Here is a 21,904-nt window from a genome sequence, read left to right on the forward strand (position 1 = left end):
TTTCGCTGCTTTGCTTTATGTCGAAAGCTTTTTAGCTTTTTCCCTGTCTTCGATAAAAGCCTGTGCACGATCTACCCTCAGGGCTATAATCGATTTTAACGAGCCACGGTCCGGAGTTTATACCTACGGTATTCTTTATCAGCGTTTTCACTTTCCGACCTCGAGTGCTTGTCGATTTATTTTTACACTTTTCCCCCTGCGCCTTACACGCGGTATTTCCGAACAATAAACATGAGCCTGAAATCCTGAAGATCGTGACAATTTTTTGAATCTCCATGTCTTTGAATCATTTCACGTATTAGGTATGGAAGCGAAAAACGAAATTCTTTTTTTATAACTCTCACGCCGTGTGATAAAATTATACTTTTTAATGGGAAACGATGTCGCGCTGAGAAAAATTTCATTTTTTACAGTAACTGGAAAAATTCAGTAAAACTGGTATCGTTGAAAAAACTGTTTGAATATCGTTGGAATTAGGAAAAACGAGACACGCCTAACCATTTTGCGCTATCGTCGATCCTTTTTTGGTTATTGCAACGCAAAATCAGTTTCTGAGGCTTACTCTACTTTTTTAGTTAAGCAAGGCTTTAACGTCAATTTATTTTTGCACAAGCGTTAAATTTTCGCAACAGTTGCAAGAAAATATAGCAACAGCGATCGTAATGAGAAAGAATAGTAACGGATACCAGACTTTCCGGTAACAGCTAGAAAACTAATTTTTATTTTCTACCCAGAACTATAACAGAAAATAGTCAAAGACTGAGCGGTAACTGAAACTAAAAATTTCTCTCAGCGCGATACATATTTTATTACTCTGCTATCCCTGCCCATTGAAACACAATCGTACAGAATTCTATAAACAAAAATACAATTGACTACATAGTGAACAAAAAAGAAAATTCATTCCAACGAGTTTGCAAAGAACAGTCTTTGGAATATGTAAAATGAATCATCGTACAGTAAAATCCCAAGAACCTGTTGAATATTCAATCATTTTAAAGCGATTTAAAATGAAAATCCGATACCGATAACGTTTTTTCGTAATTGTATTTATTTTTTTCCCTCTCATAATGTAAAAAAAATTCAAATTACCGAAAAGTATTCATAAATTTCGATCCACCAATCTAATCTTAAAGTATTAATCGATATTAAATATATGTCTATATACGTTTTCACGAATATACAAACACCTCTCTCTCTCTCTCTCTCTCTCTCTCTTTATCTCTCGCTCTCTCTCTCTCCGAATTCAACTTTGCAATCAGGTAAATAATCTCGTTCCCGAAATTATCGAGAGCGAGAAAGGAGAGAAGAAGTTTTCTGTCATCCTCGTCCCCCTCTTTTCCACTTCATGTTTCTCTTCGTTCTTGATGTCATCTGATTATATTTAGTCGGTCGGGTTCCATCGTCGCATCCTTACACACATATATATATATATATATATACACAATAAAAGGGTTGCGCGTCAAAGAGAATCAAACTTTAAACTCATAGAAATTCGAAAAATTTTCTCCGGCGTTGAACGAAGAAGTTGTAATTGCACAAGATCTTCGGTTTCCGGGATCCTGCGAAATCCGATTACGCGAGAAGTTGAAATCAGTGTAATAAAAATGTCTCTCAGATTCGTCGATTGATTATAATTAGCAAAATTGTCAACGATAATTCTACAGGTGTGAAAAATTGTCACGGAAATTTATTTCGCTGACGATGAGTACGGATTATTTTACAACGAGTGGGAAACTTGAAGGAACGCTGTAAAATCTGAAGTGAATTATGTGTAATTTAACCCGTTTTGAAAGTCGAAATTACGCGGCGTACTTTCAGTGACAAAATCGCCCTTCTGCTGACTCCAGATGCGATTTTCCTGCCCAACTTGCGGAATTTAATAAAAATATTTATTTAAATTTTGCGTTTATCATTGCGTGGAATTTTGATCAAGGATTCATTTTTTCGGTTGTATTATATAATTTACACAACTCGGTCTCTCTTTCATACAGTCTTCTTATAATTTTGCGAGTGCCGAAGACGGCGAGGCGTCACTTACAATTAATTTACCCAAATCGTCGTCGGGCTTCCTGCTAAAAAGCGACAGTATTTTAAGGGCTTTTCTACTTCGTGCAGCGTTTAATCAACTTACGACCCTTTCTTACGGCATTTTAATTGAAAAGATCGGTTTCTGTGCCAGAAGCGAATTCCGCGATGCGAAAGTCGTTGGTGAAATTCTTCGTTCAACGGTGAACCAAATTTAGGTATAATTTTTTGAAATTCTCGTAATACAAACTCTTGCGTGAAAAAGTTTTCTCTCGTCGTCGAGCTTTTTCCGCGTTATAAACTCGGCACGTATTTTATTTTCAAACAAAATTGATGCGTTCTATTTACAGAGCGAACTTTAACGTTTGCCGGGTGAGCTTTTTTTTTCTTCCGAAATAGAACTTTTTCGTGACAGAGTCATTTTTCGTTCAGTTGTCGTTTTAGAAAAAATTCATTTCCGTCGGAGAGAATTCTGTTTTTGAGAAAATATTCGCAATGTTTGTTTAACGATCGTTGAAATCAATTTGTTCAATCCTTTCGGTGCTTGAAAGAATATTAATAATTGATCGAGAATTTAGTGTCTCATTGGTCGTTTTACTTGACTACAAATTGTGAAAAGCGAAAGCCAGAATCAAGTTTCCAAGAACGAAAGTCATCCACAGATGATTTAACATTCTACAATTTTTAGCTGCCACCAAAGCTTAACGGAAGCTCAGAGTCATATTGTACGCATGTAAATGTTTCAAGCGCAAACAAAATTCAGCAAAAATCCGTTGTTTCCATGATTCTGCAAGCGTGTAAGCGCTTCTACGTTACACAAAAGCAGCTGGGTTCGTGCAGTTGCATATAAATTAGAGCTTTTTTTTTATGAATTCTGGTTGTCCTGCAGGATGCAAAGCCGTCCAGCAATATTTAAAACTTTCTTCTTTTACAAACCATTAATATCTTTCAACGTTATATATAATACAAGTATACATGTATATGGGGCATTTCATGCCAAATAAAAAACACATCTTACTTCTTTCGATCATTTATCGATTTTCTTTAAATTTTTTCAGTTAGTCAGTCAAATTTCGATACCCGACGAAGGATTTTTTTGATCTATTCCAAATTTTTAAATTGTGTTCATCAATATGTTCGTTATTAAAAATTTTAGATAGTTCGAATCGATTCGCAATATTTTGAAGAAAACATTGAAAAATATTTAATGCCGTTTGAGAGTCAAAACAATCGTGTAAAAAATCGTTAGCCAAATCAGAGAGGTCAAGGGTCGGACTTGGAGAGATTGAGTTGGCACGGAATGCCCTATACATATACGCTATGCGTGGCGACACGCGAGGAGAATACAAATTTCTCCTCTCATCTATCTTGCAATTCCGTGTTTCCGCGGTTTCATCCCTCTTACTTTTGCGATATATTGTAAATTATTATTGTTAGAAATAAATTGATTGAAAAAAATCGTGAAAATTAAAGGATTAATTCATTTCCGAAAAAGTTGCCAATCCACACATATGCTTTTTTTTACATAACTTATAATTGTTTGGGGTCGCTGATTACGAATCTGAACTCAAATTTAAAAATTTCAAGATAACGGATCCAATATGGCGGACAAAAATTCCAAATACGATCGAATTTTTAGAAAAAACACTGTCCAGGGGTTATTGGAGTCGCTGATCACGAATCTGAAATTAGATTATAAAAATTCAGTTTGGCGAGTTCAATCAGCGAGCCCGAAAGTCTCTGCACAGAGTTTTTTGACCGGATTCGATCAAATTTGAGATTTTCGTTCGCCATATCGGTTCCGCCACATCGGATTCGCCATCTTGAATTTTTGAAATTCGATTACAGATTCATCAGAAAATCTTGTTAGAAAAATCGACTCGGCGCAATAACGTGTCACTGAGTGAAAGGGTTGCCACCGTTCGCCGAGCTTTTGTGATGCGAACATGACGCGTGCCAGGCAGCTTCCGGTATCGGGTAGCGCACGCAGCTTTTGTTCGCGTTTCTCACCAGAGCAGAGTGCATACACCTCTATGCATGCGCGTAGACTCGATCAATTTAAGGACAATGGGACGCAGGAACAAGGTGCATTATACCTTACATGTGACCCCCGTTATACGCATGCAATGGAAAACCGATTTACAAGCAGTTTGAACCCGAGGCGATACTCTCTGAACAATTGTTCGGCCATGGATCAATATCGGATCTGAATTGCCCTCGTTTCGTTGCCTCAATTGGTACGCGTGCGGAATTAAGGCGAGATAGGAGAAAATTAACACAGTTGAAAACGGATTTATTTCTTAATCAAAATTCGTTTCACGTTCGGGAAATAATTGGAATAAAAAATTGTGTCGCAAGGATTTTCTCACACCGATAAACCCGATTCGTCTTTTCGATGCCTTGTATCCTATACTGTAAACCATTTCTTAACTTACGAAGATGGAGAATTGGAAAGCAAAATATTTTAACCAAGTCATTTTTCACAAGTTAAGGAATTTTCGTTGATGAAAATTTCGTCAATTTGTTTTTAATTAAAGGATATCAGGCATCGAAAGGATGAATTGGACATCCGTGTGGGAAAATCCTTGTAACGAAATTATTTTTTTCCAAACATTATTTTGATGTGAAATAAATTTTGGTCGAGTAATAAGGCGATTTTTTTACTGTGTTAATGTTTTTTTGAAAGAAGTTCTGCCGGTTCTCTCAATAAGAGAAACTCACCCTTATACCCTGCGGGCGAAATAATTTGATTAAAAAAACCGTTGAAAAGTTCCAAAAAATTTTTGCTATTCCATAATTCAAATAATGACCAAAAATTTCTGGAGATCGTTGAAATGAAAAAAAAAAAAAAAAATAAACAACAATTCTACAGGATTGCAGTAGAGTTTCACGAAAGCAAAGTTAAATATTACAAAATTACAGCAGGAATGAAAGAAAACTACAATACTGAGAGTTTCTTGAGATTAGAAATATTTCACATTAGGTATAAATTCGTAAAAGCTTTTACTATAGAATTTACGAAAGGATGTGTCTGTCAATTATTTCACCTACGATTGTCACAAAAAATCTCAGTGTCTGGTTCGTTTTTAATGCCAAACCATAGTTTTAGTATTTTATGTCGATATCGGATTGAAAGTTGCTCGCAGCAGCTGATTTTCCAAGAGATTCGCTAATTCCTTAGAAAATTTATTCCGTCAACGGTATGTCCTATGTTTTTTTTTTTTTCGTGATGAAATTTAACGAGATCATTGAGCGATTGCACGGTATAATAACCTAACCAAAGAAAAAAAAAAATATCCTGACCGAAAACTTAATTCTATGTAAATTATCCTTGGAACAATATCCATCCTTAGACTAGCTTAAGGGCACAAAATATAATTTGTTGAAACATTCGTAGGGATGAAATTTGTATAAGAACTGAATTGGAGGTCGGTTGTTGGGACTTAATCTTGACGATGAGATCAAGTCCTTGATAATATGATGGAGCGAGGATTTCTCCAGTCTACTCAACCACGAAGCTTCTCGCTCTCTCTCTTTCTTCTTATTTCTCTGTCTTGTATCTCCGATCAGTAATTTCCTACTCCTGGTAGAGCCGCGTCTGTGTAAGGAACATACCGAGAAATTTTATCTCGAGGATTGGCAGCTGGGGCTTTTTGTGAAAAGCTGCACAGCGGGCTGGGTGAAAACACCTCGAGCTATTCGAAGAACGGAACCGAACAGAACGGAACGTTAATGTATATCTAATCGCGCTTGTAAGAGAGTTGGACGAAGTGAAGAAGGAATTAAGCACATCTGTAAAAACGGAAAAAACATTATCATTCTATGTAAAAATAATTCTGACCTTCTCTCAAACGTCTTTCTAACAATTGTTCTACATTTTTTTTTTTTTTTTACTATATCTCGGCGACATTTTCCGATTATCTACATTTTTATAATTATTGGAGGCTCAGAGATCAGTTTCACAGAAATCGCCGAGGCATTATCGACAGGGCGATTTTTCGTGAAGATTACCCAGTTACCGAATAAATCCGCGTGTCCCGAATTTTTCAATACTTTATACAAGCGCTTTTCAGGTTCCCTCGGAACTTTCCGCTAATGGAATTCTTCGCGAGCTTGGAAATACTTTTCTCCTTTTTTATTCTCGAAGTGAACATGCAGCCTCAGTCGAAGGATCGGGCCTGTCAAGCGGAGAACGGACAACGGCGGGTGATAATCCGGAGTTTAGAGAAAGTTTCTGTCAAGGATCGGGACTCGGGTATTTCTCGAAATAAAAATTCTTCCCCCGTCTCCGACTCGACGTATTATGTCAACCCCTGGGTGGATTTGCCTGCTGTTCCAAATTAATTCGAGCCCATGTAATCAGATCAGAAATGCAATCGCGGTTGAATAAGGAGATTCAAAGGACTCGGTATCCACGCGCCAAGTTCTCGCGTATTGTTAATTACGATCCTGTGCTGAGCGATAAGCCGTGTATTTTGGAAAGAAATTTTTCATCCAGATTTAATCTGCGGCGATGGAGAGTCCGGGTTTAGTAGTCCAGTCAAAGTAGTGAAAACATTCAGGATGTGGCTGCATTTTCGTGCAGACGAGTTTTTGACAGTCAGGAATTCAAATCTGACGTCATTTTTTAGCTGCGTATCCGGCGTTTTGAGAAAACAGCAAAAATATGACGTTTTTCACGTTTTCCTTAAAAACCGCCATCGATAGATGAAAAATGACGAATTATGAAAAAAGAAATTGAATCACCAAAATTCCCCAGATGCCGTCGATAAGTAGAATTCCTCTTTTCTAAATTTGTTAATACGACTCCGTTTCCGACATATGAGGTTATAATTCGATGTAGAATTTTCGCACTACACGATGGTCAAGTCATTTTTCATCTAGCGATAGCGGTTTTTAAGGAAAACGCAAAAAACGTCAAGTTTTTGCTGTTTTCTCGCAACGCCGGCTACGCAGCTCAAAAATGACTTCAGACTTGAGTTCCTCAGGGTCGAAAATTCCTCTGCACAAATATGCAGCCGTATCCCGAATATTTTTAATTCAGAAATATTTCAACTGGATTAAAAGGAAAAGAGAATGAATCGAGTTAAAACAGAGTGATTTCAATATGTCTGCCAGTCCAAAAAACTCACTCAGAAAAATCATTTTATGGTACGAAAATCAATTCAAATTATTCATTCCATTGCTTTATATGTGTGTTTAAGAAAAATTCAAGTACTTTCCACTTTGTTATGTTTGAATTGTAAGGCTATTCATTAGTTTCTGTGTTCATTTCCATTCGATTCTTCTGTACAAATTTGAATTTATCTCGAATGAAGTTCAATGCGTCGTAAAAATTAGCGACTTCATTGTTTTTCAGCGGGCTCCTTTATTTCTAAATCCAGTTTAATCCGTGACGAAAACTTCCGAATATTTTCACATCATGCAATACAGATTGACAGACACGAAAAAATGTATCTTTACGTTTCCTTTCAATAAACTTATTCCCCGCTACGTCAAAGAAGTGCAGATTCAACGAAATCTCAAATACCCAGCGATTTTTTCGAGCGGTTATAAGGCGCTTGGTGTATCACAGAATCAGATTTTTGTATACTGTGCATACAATGAATAACATTGTGATAGGCTGAAATTTAAGCACGGATATTCGAATCCGGACGTCTTATATTTGCAACAAACTCCGGAGATTTTGCGTGACTTGTTGTCAGAGGAAAAAAAATTCACACTCGGACGAAAGAGAGAAAGGAGAAAGTGAAAATCTGTCGGCTTATCTGACGCGAAAAAAACCTGACTCTTGCTGCTCGAATTCGAATCGCAATTTCATACAAGTTGAAGCAACGTGTGTTACAAAAGAAAGTCTTCTTCCTTTCTACAGATAATTTTTTTCCATATGAAATAAAATTAACCTTCATTTTATCGTGTTATTCAATTTTAAGTTTGAACGTAAGTAAGTCATAATTTTATGAAATATGTACGTAAAGTTTAAATTAGCTAGATTAGTAATATTAATTATTCTTACTCAACTCGTAGTTTCTACTAGTTTCGACCGGTTCGAGTAGGTACAATTTTCACAGACTCGAAACAAGACGTTAAGATTGCACTCGAATATATTATATACATATATTTCGTTCATCTCTCGTTTGCGAGAAACCGATTCAACAAAATCTCTTTTACAATGAATATGTTCGTGAGGTTTTCTCCGATTATTCGCTGATGCGCTCAACCGATCAGATGGAACGATATTGAACATCTATTCATCAGATGCTGGGATAAGGCGAGGAGAATATCCCGATTATTCCGGCTTTCCAGTTTCAATGAACCCCTCACGTGGATTCTATACGCTGTGATTATTCTCAGAAACAGAATTGTTGTCTGCCGAATAAGTTGAAACTTGAATGAGTAAAATAATTAGGAGCAATTTGAAACTTTGTAAATCTAATCCCGCGGAGAGATCTTGCAGTATTAATACCACGTGTATTATACACCATGAGAAACATGTTTGAGGGGTAAATTTGCGGATATATTGTCTCTAGTTTCGAACCCTTGAAACCGAAGGAATATCACACTCAAATAACACCCGTTGGATTTATTTTGTTCGAGGATTTTCAAAGGGAAAAGTTTTCATTTGTTTTTTCTCTTCACGTATTTTTACCGTTCCTTTTCGATTGAATTTCTGGCACCTTTATCACTGTTTTTTTTTTCTTGATTTGATCGAACAACTTCTCAGCCCTCAGGACTGATTCGAATTTCCCGATTTCCAAAGCCGCGAGGGATGAAATTCCTCGCGAAAAGTAATAATCAAGTTCAATAATTTCGTGGAAATATTTCAGATATTCGACGAGACTTAATTTTTTCGGAAGAAAAACAATATTACAAACCCAATTTTCCGAGATTATAATTCCACGATAAATTTCTTCGGCTGCATCCAAACGTCGAAGGTCATTCGAACCTCCGTCTATGCGAGGTAAATTTAATTATGATCGCGCAGCCCCGATTAATTGTAAAGTTCATTACAACACTGAGTGGTTTTCGATCATGTTAATAGAAACAAACCAAAACCTTGTTATAACGTCAGATATTCGTGCGATGCTCGCAGAAATAAACTAATTTGAACCAATTAAAATTTTAGGTACAAAAAATAGCTCCGGTGTTTTACTCGATTTGTAAATATTTACGATTTAAACTTCGGGTTCAATCCTCAAAATCCATTTTTTCAATTGTCCGCTTTCCCAATTTTTACGAAACGGTGAAATTGACTTTGCAAAAATTAAATTGTTTCGGTAGAATTGAATGAATTCTGTTAAAAAAAATAAAATAAAACTCAACCGTATCGAAATTTCTGCGATTGAAAGTTCGAATGGAAATCCTAGGAGCTTATTCAAACTTGGGACTTTATAGACTCCGAGAATTTCCGCACATCTTCAAAATTTTATCCTTTCCGTAACTATGATTGTTAAATAGAAATAAACCGCTAAGCTTTGTTTCCTGCTTCGTTAAAACGTATAACTTTAAAATTAAATCACTCACGCGATCGATTCGAGGAAACTCTCCTGCATTTTCCGATATTATTTCACGCTGTATCTCCTTTTCAACAGTATTGCAAACTCTAGTCATTGTCTGTACGTGACGGGTTGTCCAGTTTTTCGCGTGACGATTAATTCAACCATCACTCAAACCCACATCACGGTAAATTTTTCAATTACCAACAAGTACCCACATCTGAATTTTATCCACGTTCTGCAGGGTAGTCGAAATATAATCAGTCGGGGGCTGAAGCTCGTCGTATTTATACGCGAACACCCGTACACCGGGAAATCTGATTTATTACCCGGATCTACTTTAAAGACCTCAGAAAATTCCTACCGCGGTTCGAATCCCGCTAAATCCATTCGCGTAGATTTTCTACACGCATGTGTATAACGCGTGTTTGCTCAGGCACGTCGCATTGGGGGAAAATTTATTCGTCTCACCGACCACGTGATTTCGTAATTCTGACGGGTTTCGATCGAAGATATTGCGAGTTTAAGCGCTTGTAACACGTGTCATTCGTTTCTTGATCTGGCCGGGAAATAGAAAACAAATAAAAACAAAAGGACGCGGAGGAAGAAAGGCAAGTAATCCTGTCGTCAGGGTGTGGATATCAGATTTTTCCTACCTGTATGAAATCGCGTATTTGGCCGGAAAATCCGGAAGCTTTGTCGCGTGATCTTACATCCCGGTCCCGTGAGACGCGTGGGATTGAAAACATGTTCCCAAGTTTCTTTCGTTTTCCGTCACGCGGAAAATCGATGGACGGGAAATTTGGCATGTATCGGAGTGTGTATTTATACACGTACCTTGGAGGTGAAACTACAGTGCGAAGAGAGGATTTCGCGGCTTTTGTTATAGGCAGCGACACGAAAAGGGAGAGTCTCATCCTCCCACGCAAACCGCGAACAACAAGTCCTCCGGATGTCTTTCTTCGTCCGATGCTTTCCCGCTTTTCATTCACGCCTCGTTTCCGAAACTCGCTATTTCGATAATTGACCCAGAGTTCCGGAAACCAGAGTTACCCTCAAACTTAACCGAGAGAATCGGTTTTCGGAAATTAGTAATTCGAAGGTTGTGATAGGGGTGAAGGTGAAGAGACTAGAATTTACTTTAGACTTTTCCGGAAATTTGATCGTATTGTTGTACAGTTATCGTAGCAAGTTACCTTTGCGTAAAAAATCCGTCGTCGTAATTTGGGATGCGGTTGAAATGTCAAATTTAAAAAGCTCTGACAGCGCCAAATTCGGAATTATTTTGGTGGCGAATCCTAAAGTCAAGAAATCAAACTGTCACGAAACATCAAAGTTTCGAACGGTTCGAAATCCGACGCTCAAAGTTCCGAAAGTGAACTTGATGAAATTTCACCACCTTGATGTTTCTTTGTTTTGGATTTTCGATAGTTTTACGTTCGGAATTCTGGTAATCCTGATTTTCGATTTTTCCTGATTTTCCACAGCCACTCGTTCAGTAAACTGTGCTCTGTGAGTAAATTTTAATTTTCGTAATTTTACTCCATCGAAACCTTATTTTTCAGAACTTTGCTCTATCGTAACCTGAATTTTGGAACTTTGAGCCGCCTGGTTTCCAAGCATTCGAAACTTTGTCGCATCGTAAAAGTTTGATTTCTTAACTTGACTAAAAGTAAAAGTATTCACACCGTCTCGAACATCGAATAAAAATTCCCAACTCTTGTAAAATGCGGAGCTCGTTAAAGTTCACGAAACAGAAACGAAGTAGAAATAATTTTCACGCTGCACTCGCGAAGTAGATCAATAATTGCCATCCATGGGTGAAAGAGCCCGGTAATTTTCTCCCAGAGAATCGAGAGCCGAGCGATATGACAATGGGAATTTGATTTTCTGCGGAGCGGGTAAAATGATCATTTTTATCAATAGACCAAGCGAGCTTTGTGCAATGCTGGCAGGACCAGCTTTTGCGATCACCGTTCGAGGGGCGGAGATCGGGTGAAATCGGAAGTAAAAATATTGGTAAGTAGCTTCCGCCTTTATTCCCCGCCCTAATTCTGCTCCGGCGTTTTGTCGGAACGAGCTCTTTTACATTATATAACCATACCTATTATAGACGTGACGCGAATCGAGTAATAATACCATGATCGTCGTTGCCTCTGCACGGAGCTTTTGTACAACCGTCTAAATCCGTTCGTCGTGCTTTCAACTCTTCGCCGCACAGACAAAAGCTCTCATCTTTCTCTCTACGTTTGTATTTTCGTTCTCATTGTCCGGAGGTCGGTTCTCCGGCTAGGTATATTCTCAGATATCACAAACACGAGCTCTTTGTGCCCCGCAAATGTGAAGCTTTAACATCAACGCTCCTCTCACGCCTTCGATTTTCTCAGCTCTTGTCGTCTTATTCTTCTACTCCGATTCCCGTTTATTGACCGTTACTTAATCATTTTGGTCAAAACCAAAAATCGAAACTCTCTGTTATTTCTTAATCGCGAGATTATAGTCGTACGTTGTATTTAGATGTCTGAATTATTGTATTCGTAGATTGCAAAAAAAAAAAAACATCAAAATTATAATTCGTACCGGATAATTTGTAGAAAATAGTCCTCCGAGTAAAACGAACCCTCGTAGACTAAAAGCGAACAAATCCATCATACTTTAAACCATTTCGATGTGATTTGAAATTAAAAACATCGATTTCTAAGCTTTCTTTAGTAATTAGAATATTTCGAACAGCTCGCGAACCGTACGAAATGTACGATTCTCTCAGTATAAAATTAATAAAAAGTATGTTTTTTCACGCTGATAAAAAGTTTTGTTTTTCGCAACAATTGAGCCAAAAAATGTATTACTGCAATTGAATTACAATTTATTGCAGGAATACTGAATTTTCTGACGTTATTCTCGCAACGTAAGAAATAATTCGTCTGAAATATTTGTTCGGCATTGAATGTAGAACGTCACTATATTCGGAATATTTCTGTTTCGTCAGCGATGCTTAAGCGTGGCTAATCGTAAAAATGAGCGAAATTTTACTCGGTCGGTAACGAGGAACTATAGCATCCTCTTAAGGACCTGCGGTTGGCGTTTGGGACACGAACATGGAAGCGGTGGAGTACAGCAGCTGTTGTCCGGGAAACATGGGCCCTTCTCCCTTCGCAAAGCGGCGTCAATCGGCGATTTAATTAGCCCCCATCCTCTGATTGTGACTGAGTTCAGAATTTTAGGGAGGGAGATTTTCGGACCGTATTGTATCGTCGATGTGCTTAAGCTGACTTTTAAACGAAAGGTCACGTTTCGTCACACTTATTCTCATCTCGTTGATCGTTTCCCTGCATCATCGGGATTATATAACCAAACATCAATCAGGTTAAGCTTTTGCGCCGCTTCGATATTATTATTATTATTTTTTGATTTTTATTGCTGTGCTATTTAATGTAACTACTTAATCGTTATTCAATTTTCTCGTTTCTACCGCCATATCCGTTGAATTGTTCACTTTCCAAGTTTAGTCTCTAGATAAAAAATATTACCGACCGAGTATTACGTCACTATCGGACTTGGAATGAGATACAACCTTTTTAGCGAAAGCTTGGTTTCGTTAGACGCGTTGCGACTATTTTCTTCGGAATGGGATTTTCCGCATTATATATTCCGTGAATGATGAAGAGGAATCGGTGAATCGGAATGGGCGCAATTCGGAGTTATTATTTTCTGAACAACTATTTTCATGTTTTACCACAATCGAAAAATATAGTTCTAGGTAGAAAATGAGAATTAGTTTTCTAGCTGTTGCCGGAAAGTCTGGTATCCGTTACTGTTCTTTTTCATTACGATCACTGTTGCTATATTTTCTTGCAACTGTTGCGAAAATTTAATGCTTGTGCAACGATAAATTGACGTTGAAGCCTTGTTTAACTAAAAAAGTAGAGTAAACTTCAGAAACTGATTTTGCGTTGCAATTGCTAAAAAAGGATCGACGATAGCGCAAAATGGTTAAGCGTACCTCGTTTTTCGTAATTCCAACGATATTCAAACAGTTTTTTCAATGATACCCGTTTCACTGAATTTTCCTAGCTACTGTCACAAATGAAATTTTTCTCAGTGCTTGAACAAACAATGGGCAATCTCGATCTATACAAACACTGCGAACGCGAGTAGCATTTGGCAAACTGCAGACGTTGGACAAACGCGTGCGAAAAGTAAATCTAAGGGTCTTTCAGAGCATGTGGGCTACTTTTGTTCTTTTGCGGGGATCACTCTTTTCGCTGTTTGATCAGTGGCTCGGTTTGGTTCCCCGACCATGTCTGCAAATAACTCATGTCGAGGGTTTGCTGAACCGAGAGTGCACTGATGGAGAAATTAATTTTTTTACAAACAAATGCATTCACTTGTGTTCTCTGATTTGCAACATTCGTTGAGTAATTTGTGTGGTTCGAATGAAACGCACTTAAATTCGCCAAAATGTCTCAGGATCAAGGTGTTTACTGTTTAATTAAATTTTTTTTTCTCCTAACAGCAACAAATAAATATCGACTGAGAACTATTCAAATCGATCAAGGCTCTTTGAATCACCTTGAAACTGTTCGCTTGATTCGAGGAACGTTTAATCAAGCGATGTAAAATATATCCAGATGGAGAAAATATAAGTCGAATTAGGTAAAGTTGCGTATCCTCGCGGACGAAGGTGAATCAAAACGCTGTCTTTCAGAATGTCCTTTAGCGCAGGGTTAACTGGTCACAGTAGATTTGTCGGAGACCGTTTCGAGGTATGCTGGGAACCAGTTGCTCGACGGAAAATTGAACCCGTGTATGTTGGCGTCAAATCGTGCAGAATCCCGAATGGAATCTGAACCCGACAGAAAGTGGAGCCTGAAAGACGGCGGAGGGAGAGAGAGAGAGAGAGAGAGAGAGAAGAAATGGGAAAGTGGAGGCCTCGGGTTAAACTGACAGTTGCACTCTTCACCTGAATCACGATTTATTCACGCTAATTTGACTCCTTGATCCACAGTTTATATCTCAACCAACGGAACGTTTGACGGTGTAGGAAAAATAGAAACCATGAGCCGTGATCGAGGAAATCTGCGAGTAAAATATCGAGGGTCAAAAATTTCGAGCAAATCACGTAATGTGAGAAATTTACGTCAGACGATGATTAAATTGACCTTAAATTCAGGCGATTCGTCTGATTTCAATTTCTGGATCGAGGAGATATAGTTTTTAGTTTAACGATTTTCATCGCCATCTTGAACTTTGTTATAGGTATAAGGTGGGATCGAAACTCGTAAATAATACGCGACGCTCGTATAATGTATAAACGTAATGCGAACTTTGCTAACGTTTAGTTTTAAAGCCCGACGCTATTTACAACTTTCCAGATTTACGAGGCTTATTTCCGCGGAACAAACGCTTTATCGGCTTTAACAACTCGCAACTCGCGTCTCTGTTTTGGTTGAGAATTCTGCAGTCGATCTCACGTTTTGGTAATGGCTCACTGGCGCAAGCGGTAAACACCGTCAATTTCCGGGTGTAGGAATTTAATGCACATGACACTTCGTACTCAGACTGCAACGAAATTATATAATACAACTGTTCAACAAATTTGATCGTAAAATATTACGGGATTTTCATTTATAGCAGATTCAAATTCAATGCAGCAATTGTTTTATCGTTGTTTTTAAACTAAAACGGCAATTAAGCTTCCAATTATTCTTACAAAAAACTTGCCTTCTTAAAATGAAAAACATTGTGACGTACAAAGTGAAGAAAGCTTACAAAATACACAGTTACGTATAGTTAGGCGACGATACAATTTGTGAAAGGCCGTATCGTCTATCTATGTTGGTCTAACTCTGTTTTAATAAAAATATTATTTTGAATCCTGGAAGAAAAATTAGAATTAAATTCACCGATCTCGAAATTTTCTTCTCAAAGTTTCTCGAACTTGGCGAACAACTTCGATGAACAATTTCTGATATGCGGCATTGTCTAACTGTATCAGTGTAACTCTATTTCAATAAAAATTTATTTTCGAATCCTTGAAAATCAGAATCGAATCGGTCGATCTTGAAATTCTTTTTCATTCCAAAAATTCGAACAAGGCAAAAATTTTTTTATTTCAATGCTTAAAAGAATATTTACGAATGGTGAATTCGATTTCGAAGAGTCTTTTTTTTTTTTAATACATTTTGAATCTTATGTCAAATACAATATCCTTCGAAACACGTCAGTGGCATTTTGGGGCAATTTGAGGATTTCGAGGAAAGCTGCGATAAGGCATAGGGGAGGGGGGTTGGGGCGGATGGACGGATGGTCTGGCAAACAGATATTCGGTAAACGAGGCACGTCACGTCCGTTATACTTGACTGAATCACCGACGCGGAGCAACACTGTATGGGTAGCATGGGACATCCCAGCAAATGAAATTCCCCCTGAATGTGTGCGTGTGTGGATGGGTTTGCTGTATGAGACGTGAGCGAAACGCAAGGACGAGAAAGGACCTTCAAATTAATTCCGGTCTAGGTAAAACCGAGTATTCGTGCATGTCGAACAAACTTTTAGACCCATTCGCCGTGTGAAAAATTTCCGAATCGAAACAGCCGGTGTAAAATTGAGTCTTATCTTTTTGTTTCGAGGCAACTTTTCGATTTTTTTTTCTCACCCCGTGGTCGTGAAATAGATATTGAAATTCGTAACGTACTGAAAAACTGAGCAGCGCTATCGAGAGCGAAAATATTTCAGCTCGAGTAATGAATTAATAACGCAATGACCGAGAGGGTGGGAAAAAAAAAAAAAAAAAAATGAAAAAAAAAAATGAAAAGACTTCGCCGACAAGATAACCGAGTAGATAATTTATTCGACGTGGTTTACCGACATTAATTTACGATTCACGTCATGACCGTTAGACGATTTTTCTTTCTTGTTTCTCGGTTCTCAAAGCTTTCGTTTCTTGTATACTTTTTGCTGTCCTTTGCTTTTACTCCTAGTTTTTTCGACCCGCCAGCGTAAATTGTTCAAACTTTTTCTCCAAGGTGTGCAAAATGAGCCGCGATCATAAAGACGGACGAGAACAAGAGCTCAGTTTCTTTGTTAGATCGTGCGATGAAAAAGTTGACACCAAAAATCGATGGATTAATTCAGCTCTGAAGATGTTTGAAAAATTTTTTTTCAAAACATCAAATTACTAAGAAAACGCAGAAAATTCTCTTGCACTATATTTAATTGAATATTTACAATATCTGCGTTATTTACCGTTTGCAATTTTTGTTTCTCACGGAAACGTGATAAAATTTTTGTCACGTATCGCGATTCAACGAAACGCAAATTCGCTACAGATATTGAATGTTAGGAGAAATGGGTTGCAGGGTAAAACTTGCGTTACTAGAGTGTCGCCGCATTATCATCTCGTCAAACGTTGTTTTATCTTCTTTTTGTCGCTCTTCTTGCGCGGCGATTGTGGACAATTGTTTCTGTGTTTTTCTTTCTTCCTGTTAAAGTACCGTACAAGTTGTAAAGCAAGGTTGGCAGTGGCTGCTGCAGTTTGAAATTTCATTGCGAGGCAGCCCCGTTTATACATACCTATACATATATATACCTTGGTAGCATACATGCATATTAGAATAACTTCTCTTGCGGAAATTTCAGGGCCACTGTAATGTTCACCTTATCCAGAAGTTTCCACCCATTTGAAGTTAATGAACTGCAGGGGTAGTAAAACGGGGAATTCGCGACTCTACACTGGGTTTCGTTTATGATCGTCGAAGGTTTTCGGAAAATATTCAACGAAAGTGTCGAAGATTGTAGCGAGTTTCGCGTGCGGTTCTCTAATTTAGTTTGGTCAAATTGACGGATGACGCGGCCTCGCTTGTCCTGCAGAAATTATCCCGCCTATCTGCATGTAACTAAATTTGGCGAACGCGAAATCGCGTTTCTCGTGATATAACGCGTTCGCGTAATTTGCCTTCGAGTCAATTCGCCCCGTCAGACGTTGTAGCGCGTGTGGCTTTCAGGGTTTTCACAGTAATTGAGACGGAGCTTCGCGACGGCAAATTCGGGGGGAATTATGGCGAATAATACGAAGAGTTGATAATAAATTGGGAAAAATACCCTGGGAAGAATTTTTACCTCGAAATCAAGCGTCGTCGCTTCTCCTATTATGTAAAAAATATACACTTTCCGCCTTCTTTTTCCAACAGCTTTCAATTTACTCTCCGACGTTTCAGTTCTTTTTAATCTCTCTCTCGCTACTCCGCTTACGACTTTTCGCTCTTTGACTTCGTCGAGAATTTCAAAGGATTCCTTTTTCCTGAAGAAGAAGAGATAGAACGTCGAACGCCCAGCTTCTTAGGTATACCTAGGGGAATTACCATAAGACGGGTATTACGTTTACATGGGTAAACGTATTCGCGTTATACATCCTTGGTTAGGTATTAAAATACTCAAACAAACTCACAGCCTCTAGAAATTGCCGGGATTTCTCGAGAGACGGTAATGTCAGTTGATTAAAACCACTCAACAGGTCTGCTGCTTTAATACACGTTATTTTTTCTGCACGGTCGGTTATTGCCAAAGATCGTTTTTCACTAACCGGAAAAAATTACACGCTGCTCATGTTCAAACTGGTGAAATGTCCGTTTATTTAATTCTTCTCCAATTTATACACGCCTAAACACTTTGCATTTCATGTCTTTCTGGCTCGCGCCATGTGTACTTTACGCAAACATACCAAATATCTGAATAATTATCAACATACGGGGCGTTCCATGATCGCAATTGATCGGTCACCGATAATGTGATAGTATCAAATTTGAGAGAAAAGATATTTTCGACGTTGATTCACATTGGTGGTTTGAAAATTTCAAACTCTACTTACTTCGTAAAGATTCAATTGTAGGTGAAAATATTGAGAAAATGAAGTTTTCAATTTTACGTATTATTATTCTGCGAGAAGACATGTTAAACAAAATATTTCATACACCCTGATAAAAATGTGTCAGGAATTTTGTTGATGAAACTTGAAAGTCATCAAAAATTAGGTATTTTTGAACAAGAATAGATATAATTTTGCAGAAATTCCATTATGTTATCTAGGGTAACATTTATTGAACCAAGATCTGTTTCTCTTTTGACGAAAGATTACTTGCTTCATTTTTGTTAAAAATAGAAATCCTGGAATAGCCTATACGTAGAGAGAACCGCATGTGGGAATAATGTGCGCGTGTTCTGGCCCGCAAAAGTATCTATATATCTAATTCAGGTGGTGCTGATCGAGCGTTAACGCAACTCCGATGACATTTCAAAACGTGTTTCCACATTACTTTTCAACTTACAACGTCCTGCATTTTGGACCTTACAATAAAATGAGTTGTAAAATTTTCGCGATATGACAATACATGAATCGTTTGAATTTTTTATTTGCGGATCAGTTTGCCGTTGTATCGTTTATTTGTTCAGTAGTAGAACATTCAATGTCCATGTAATGAGCCCCTTACGATAGGCAATCCATCTGGTTGCGATCGATTCAATTTCATCAACGTAATTTTCCAGTTTTAGGAACTGACGAACGGTGGATTTGCTCTTACAATATTCTTGCCATTACTTAACTTCGTGTGAAACAACGTTCGATGCCTGGTGAATGCTACGACTAATCTAACAGCCGAAAGAAAATGGCAAGTGATTCAGCGAAGGTGGCCATATTGAATTTGTTTGTTAGATATTGAAGAAATCCGTCCTTCGTAACTTCATCAAATCTAGTGGCTGTTCTGTAGGTACGTTCTTCATTTCGATATATGAAGAATTATTTCTGTCCTATCGGGACAAAACTTTATTTCACGTAACGAATTGAATATAATTTATACTCTAAAACATCGACGTCACGTGGAATTGATTTCATACGCTAGGCGGAAGAAAGGGGGTTGAAATTTTTTGAATTCGCATATCTGTATCCGACGTATCCTGTCATGAGAGAGTTTCGTCATACAAAAATCGATGTTCCTGGACGTTCCATCAGTTCGATGACGCGTCGATGCCACGTGGGCACGTGAGGTGCACACTCCTCGAGCTCCGTTAATTCCCCACAATATAATAACCCGGCCGTCACGCGGTATAACCGAACCGCGAAATCGGTAGCACGCATGACACCGTGTGCGGTTATCCTCGTCTAAATTTCACCTGTCGTTTACCGGAGGTTCGTCAAAACCGGGCGTAAATTTCATGCGACGGAACGTCCAATTTAACGCCGAGTAGGTAGGTAAATGCGATGCAGGATCAGAAGCATATCGCTGCCGATACCGGTACCGATGATTCGCTGATTCGCTTCCTCCTGAATAATTCCGCTGCTAGAAAAATATTAATTTTCTTTCGCTTTCAGGTGACGTGCCAGGACGACGAGGGCGAGCAATGCCTACCCCGGAAGACATTCTTCGCCCTGCTACGCCTGCCGGAAGTCAGTTCAAACCTTGCGGCGTACTCGCGAACGGCGCGGATAATCCTCGACGCCAAGAACCGAAACGAGCTCGTTAACCTTAAGACTACGTCAACGGACGACGCGGAGGACGGTGAGGTCTGCCTTCCGGTCGGCGTCTACCTCGAGCTCTTCAGCTACCCAGCTACGAGGGGTCGTCTGGCAGCCATGACCAGTGCTCAGCGGCTCTTCGAGGAGCCGGCAGCATCGAGAATGGACGAGGCCGATGAGGGGGAAGAGGAGGACGAAGTCGACTCGGAGAAACGAAGCATCGCGACCCTCGCGAAAAACGGTGATCTGCCGATATCCATCCAGGACAAGGCGGACGAGGAGGAGGAGGATCAAGAGAAACGAAGCCCCGCGGCTATGTTGAACAGGGATGAGCTCGAGGCGCTCTACCGATACTCGGAGCTCGGGAAGCGCAACGTTGCCGCGCTGGCTCGAGACTTCGCGCTGCCGTCGGGAAAACGGAACGTAGCTGCGCTGGCTCGTGACTTCGCGCTGCCGCCGTCTAGCTCGGGAAAACGGAACGTCGCCGCGCTGGCTCGCGACTTCGCGCTGCCGTCGGGAAAGCGGAACGTCGCTGCTTTGGCGCGTGACTTCGCGCTGCCCTCGGGTAAGCGCAACATCGCCGCGCTGGCTCGGGACTACAGTCTGCCATACGGGAAGCGGTATTTGGACATTTTCTCACGCGGCAGCGCCCCGCGCTTCCAGCCCAGCTACGGCGAGAAACGGAACCTCGCGGCTCTCGTTAGGAACGGCGATATGCCCGTTGGACTTAAGCGCAATATCGCGGCTCTGGCCAGGGGATGGACTCTGCCGACTCAGAACAGGTTCGGACGCTCGTTGGACAACATCGAGGGGAGGGCGAAGGGCCGGATGAAGGATGCTCCGAGACCGGAAGAGCAGCGCAAGAAGGAGGAGGACGCCAATGAGAGGAAATTGGAAGCTTTGGCCAGCTCCGCGGCGGTGGCCGCCAAGATTTCCGGGGATAACGAGAAGCTCAAGCTCGATACCGATATCAATGGCAAGAATAAATCAACGAAGAACGCCAAGCATGCTGGCGAGAAAAGGCCGAAGCGGCAGATCGAATTCTCTGACGAGTATCCTCTGCCCGTTATGCAGAACAACAACGTTCTGGATTATGAGGAATTTATCGAGGCACTTACAGGCGATTATCCCAACGCGGAGAAACGATTCATGGGTATGTAATTATTTCATGGACGTTGACGCGTATCGATTGACGGGTTAGGATTATCATGATATAGGGAAGAAGAAACAACAAATAATTCTTGGTTTTAATTAACGGTTCAATATATTTATCCTCCCATTTCGAACAGAAAAAATTAAATGGGTCTCATAAAAATTTTACCAGTTGATAATTTTTTCTATTTTTTTCTAGTTCATTGTACGGATATACTTAATAAATTTCGATGAGATTGAAACGCAAAGGACATTAGAAAAATTGTTTTATTCAGTAGCGTATAATACTGAAAATATTCGTTGTCATTTCTACTCAAATCATCTTTTCCAATTACGGTCTTTGACACTTGTTTCTTCGATTGTTCAACCATCTGAATAAAAATATAGGCGAAGAAAAAAGAAACCGTTCAAAAAATCTCCAGCAATAATGTAATTATTTCAGCCAATCGACAACGGTCCGGTAAATTCATCCCTAATTCACAAAAACTCGTTTAAAACACGATGAAAACGGTTTCCCTATACTTAAATTGCAATTGCAAAAGTGATAATTAACATATATATATTATATATGCATACAATGTTATACAGCGTTAAGAATACCGTTATATTGTATATAAACACGTTTAAACCGTGAGCTTTTTCATGCATTACATAACAAACTGAAAACAAGGCGCAGGACCGTAACTGATTGTGAGACGAAAGTCTGTTGGCTGATAGA

The 21,904-nt window shown here is 39.2% G+C and overlaps 1 protein-coding gene across 3 annotated transcripts in view; it reads left to right on the forward strand.

The window, feature by feature from the left end:
• LOC107222497 (neuropeptide-like 1) overlaps positions 1 to 21,904 on the forward strand; it is a 31,173-nt gene that overhangs the window by 5,616 nt on the left and 3,653 nt on the right. For all 3 annotated transcript variants that reach the window (XR_006906425.1, XM_015661887.2, XM_015661889.2), the window contains exon 2: positions 19,891 to 21,187. Coding sequence is in view for 2 of the 3 variants with exons in the window: in XM_015661887.2 (XP_015517373.2) it covers positions 19,891 to 21,187 (1,297 nt within the window). In the remaining variant the exon portion in view is untranslated. The remainder of the gene's footprint in view (positions 1 to 19,890; positions 21,188 to 21,904) is intronic.

This window comes from Neodiprion lecontei, chromosome 1 (assembly GCF_021901455.1).
Source record: "Neodiprion lecontei isolate iyNeoLeco1 chromosome 1, iyNeoLeco1.1, whole genome shotgun sequence".
Taxonomy (NCBI): domain Eukaryota; kingdom Metazoa; phylum Arthropoda; class Insecta; order Hymenoptera; family Diprionidae; genus Neodiprion; species Neodiprion lecontei.